Below are 4,390 nucleotides of genomic sequence, written 5' to 3'. Positions count from 1 at the left end.
TGGCCTGGGACTGGGGGTGGGGGTCAGCTTGTCTCTCCCTGCAGGTGCAGCCCACAGGACTCCTTCCTTGCCCCCAACTCCGGGCCTGGACAACACTCTGTCCCCAGGCCGGCCGGCCACTGCTCACAGTCCCTTGTTGTACACCACTGTCCGGCTGCTCGTGGCCTGGGCGATCTCAGGCTCTAACTGGCTTGTTTCGATCTGAGGAGAGAGTGAGAGCAGAGAGGAAAGGTGAGGGGACGGGAGGGAGGGGACAAGTGGGGAGCTGGGAGCAGCGGTCAGGACCTCCTGGTGCTGCCACTTCTCCTCTGCCCCCGGCCCCCAACCAGGGCCCATGCGTGCCACCTCGTGACGCATCTTCCTCTTTTCCTGCCCTTCTGCTTAGGGGCTCACGACACCCCTTCCAGCCAAAGCTGTACCTCACCCGCTGCCAGCACGTCCATGTAGGGGAAAGTCCTACCTTCTGAGTTCTCCGTCTCCCTCATCTCCAAGGACCTCGTCCCCCAGGGATGTTCCACCCAAACTCAAATCCAAACCCCACCCTCTTGCACCCCACCATCCTCTGTCCCTCCAAGCACCCTCCTCACTCTCCTATCTGCTTTCAGACCACCGACCCCAGCCCCAGACTCTCTAGAGCTGTCTTCACATCCTCCCCCTCCAGCTGGATGTGAGAGGCCACCACTTGAGCCTCTCCAAGCTGCAAGGCCCTTCACGCCTGACTGGCAGAAGGAGCAGCTCCATCACGCGTCTACCTTCTCCCCACTTGAACCTGACCACCTAGCAGAGACTGCTCAGAGTTCACTGTCCTTGACTTTGGCTTGACCTTCACAGTGGCCAGAAAATCCCCACCCCTGGGCCATATGGTTGGTCAGCTCCATCTCCCATTCTCCGCAGAGGCCGCCTAAAGCCTCCTCTGCTCTCCTCAGCCTCCCCGCCCTCAGCTTCCCACTCATCTTCCTACCTTGGAGTGAAAACAGAAGGCCTCACGAGGCACCCCTCAGCTTCTTGTCAAACCCATGACCTACCTGTGTTCTCACTCTGCTCCGGATCTGCCCTCCTGCTGCCCCACTGTGGCTATCCCTGCCCCCGGAGGACCCCACACTGGAGACCACTGCCAGATGGCCCACCCTGTTGCCCACCTTTTCAGGGACTCCTGCTCATCAGCAGAGAACCTCCCATCTGACACCCTCCATTACCCCAGGTCGTGTTCCTGCTATCACTGGGGCTCTCTCCCCCCATAACAACCTCGCTTCTTTAAGGCACTGTCCACTCCTTTAAGGGCAGCTCCAGCTCCTCACCTCCCACTGATTTCCCAGCCCACTGCAAACCTGGCTTCTGTTTCCACTCCCCTCCACAAAAGTCTTTCTCTCCAAGCTTACTGCCAGCTCCTTTTTTGTGACACCTACTGGACGCTTCTCAGGGTCTGGGGGTCCCTCTTCCCTGCGCACAGCTCCATAGGTACTTCTACTCGACCCATCTAGAACAGAACTGAATTCCTCGTCTCTTCCTCCCCGACCCCAGCTTCACACCACCGTCCAACGGTGCTCTGGCCAGGGACCGCAGGTCTTCCAGACCTCCACTCTCTTTCCCTCCCCTCACTGTCTCACCCCTTCCAGCCCCTCTTCCACCACAGCCAGGGTGAGCCTTCTCAGCAGCAAGTCCGATCATGCCTCTCTTTGTTATGAAAGGGCTCACCGGCACCACTGCCCTCAGGGACCCAGACCCTGCCTCGCTCTCGCCACCCTGTCCGTGGGATTGGAGACACAGCACACCTGCCTATCACAGTGCCTCAGATACACTGGCTTATTCACACCCCGAGTCTTTGCCTGAGCTGCCCCTCTGCCTCTTCCTCGCCTGGCCTACTCTGAATCCCTGGTCCTCCGCTCAGCTTCCAGGCCGCTGCTTCAGATATCTTCCCTCATCCAGGCTGGGTGTGGCCACCTCTCCAGCCCCACACTTGCCTCCCTCTGTACACTTGTAGCACATGATTTGAGGCTGACTGCTTGCTCCTGCTCCTCTTCCCACGGTAGATCGCAAGCTCCATGAGGCAGCGAGTGCATGCTGCTGTGCATCCTGCATCCTCAAGGCCGGGAGACAGCAGGTGTTCTCAAGTGTTGAGTCAATGAGTGGAAAGAAGAAAGGCAGAAAGTACTGGGAGGGCGGGGTCCCCTGGGAGTCCCCACAGCAGCCCCGATGTTGACCCACAGCTCTGGGGGCTGAGCCAGTGGGGATGCCGGAGCCCCTAAACCTGAGGGAGCCAGGAGGGAGGCTCCGTGAGGAGCCCCGGCCTGACCCCTGCCCCGGGTTGAATCAGGAAGCACCAGTCAGCTCAGCTGAGCCTGGTCCCAGGTACGTGCTATATATCAAGACATGGCAGCCCTGGGGAGCAGGCAGGAGGTGCCATAGCCTGGCCCAGCTTTCGGAGAACTCAGGTCTGAGGCCAGACAAGAGTCCCTGTGGACTGCAGCTGGCAGGGACCCTCTCCCTGTGGTCTCTGGTACCCCGATACACAGCCCACTTGAGAAGGCCAAAGAAGCAAGAACCAGGCTCAGGGCCCAGGCCTCGTCCCCACCCGCTCTCCTCGAACCACCTCCTCCCTGCACACCCTGCTGGCCTCCGAGTCCTCTCCACCCCACCGGCTCCCCTCGTCCCCATGCTGCCACTGACACAATGCACAGCGCCCACGCTTAAAAATCTAAATGCTTTTGAAAATGTTTAACCTAGTTAGACAAATTAGCAAAAATTTGTGCAAAACAATTTAGGTATTTAAAATATTCAATGTTTTTAAAAAACTGGAAAACTGTTCTTAGCTTTCAGCTGCAAAAACCAACAAAATATAACATCCCAGCAATCTTACCATGAGGTGTAACATAACCCTTCGGGAAAGCTGTTAAACAGCTACTGAGGCATCCTGGGAAATAGCACTTCATTTATTCAAATGCACATATGTCAGGCTTTTGCACCATATGTCATTCCAAGCTATTTACAGTAATAATTAAATCTTAATCAACGTTTAACCTCTGTAAAATGTTTGAAGAATCCTAATCACCCTTCAGACTGCACTAATGAAGGAGAAATATATAAACATAAAAGGAAAATGATGCATAGATATCACGCTGGAAAGAACAGTAATTGCAAAATTGTATTTCTTTTAAATATAATCAGTAAATGATGTAAAGTAAGCCAAGGAGTATTTTAAGTTAAGACATCTTGGATGTCAGAGGTGTGAGCAGCTAATTTTGTTCTGCTACCCATAACAGATGTAGCATATTTTATTTTAGTGCCATTATTAGCAACTTCCCATGCCGGCTTTCACTGAAGCACTGAGTCCCGCATTAAAATCAGAGAGGCTGCTCACCACCATGGTGGAGGACCACGGGCCAGGGCCACAGCCTCCTCGGCCCGTTCCCTGGAGAGCACTGGCCCTGGTGGAGACCGAGACCTCATCCTCTCAGTGGAGCTGTCGCAGACCCAGGCTCCCCCCTCCAGCTCCCCACTGAGCTGAGGACAGCAGGTAGGAGGGAAGCAGGGGGGAGACGCAGGCAATGGGAAGGCTGCCGGGGAGGGCGGTGGTCGAGGCCCTCAACTCAGGAGCAGGCACTTGGGGACAGATGGCATCTAAGGCTTTTCCTCTCATTTCAATTCAGTCGGCTCTTAAGTAGCGGATGCTTATGGCTGCCAACGCCATACACCAGGCTGGGCACACAGAGATGGACAAGACCAGCCCGTGCCCTTGAGAAGCTTCAAGTCTAGGGGAGGAGTCAGACAGGAAAGCAGATGGGTTCCAGAGAGACAAAGTGCCATGGCAACTGGGGAGGAGTTACCACGCATTGGGGGTTACCATGCACCGATGAAAGAACAGGAAAGGAAGACTTCTCAGGGGAGGGAAGCCAGGAAGAAATGGGCGTTTTGATGAGAGAGGGCAGAAAAAGCTTGCTGGGGAAGAGAACAGCATTAGCTGGCCAGCATGGCATGTTTGGTGTGGGCAACGGTGGACAGGTTGGAATGTGGCGGAAATGGAGGCGGAGCTGGGACAGGCAGGCCCTCGTAGGCCACTTGAAGATGTCAGCATTTTATCTGAGGGCAAAGCCACGAGGCTTCTGAGCAGGGGTGGTCCAAGATCCCCATCTTGCTGGTGGGGGTGGGATGGAGGAGTAAGTGAGGCAGCAGCTTCAGGCATCAGAGAAAGGTGCCAGGTCTTCCCTAGGATGCCGCCAGTGGGGGCTGACGGGAGGGTGTGCGGGGATCCTTTCTGAAGACAAAAGCCATAGGAGTTGATGACCAATTCCACGTGGGGGTGAGAGGGAGGTGTGGAGGATGACTGTGCACTGGATGATTCCTAATTCTAGCTCGGGAGCCGGGGTGGCTGGTGACGCCATTCTCAGAGGAG

General features: G+C 55.8%; 1 protein-coding gene across 1 annotated transcript in view; it reads right to left on the bottom strand.

Moving 5' to 3' along the window:
* The window catches only part of SFXN5 (sideroflexin 5), a 133,288-nt gene that overhangs the window by 2,920 nt on the left and 125,978 nt on the right, over window positions 1-4,390 (bottom strand). Inside the window, exon 14 of the mRNA XM_010829769.1 lies at window positions 5-201. Within this exon, the coding sequence (XP_010828071.1) occupies window positions 124-201 (78 nt within the window). The 3' untranslated portion in view covers window positions 5-123. The remainder of the gene's footprint in view (window positions 1-4; window positions 202-4,390) is intronic.

This window comes from Bison bison, unplaced genomic scaffold, assembly GCF_000754665.1.
Source record: "Bison bison bison isolate TAMUID 2011002044 unplaced genomic scaffold, Bison_UMD1.0 scf7180017864508, whole genome shotgun sequence".
Lineage (NCBI taxonomy): Eukaryota > Metazoa > Chordata > Mammalia > Artiodactyla > Bovidae > Bison > Bison bison.
This window is presented reverse-complemented; position numbering and strand designations above follow the sequence as displayed.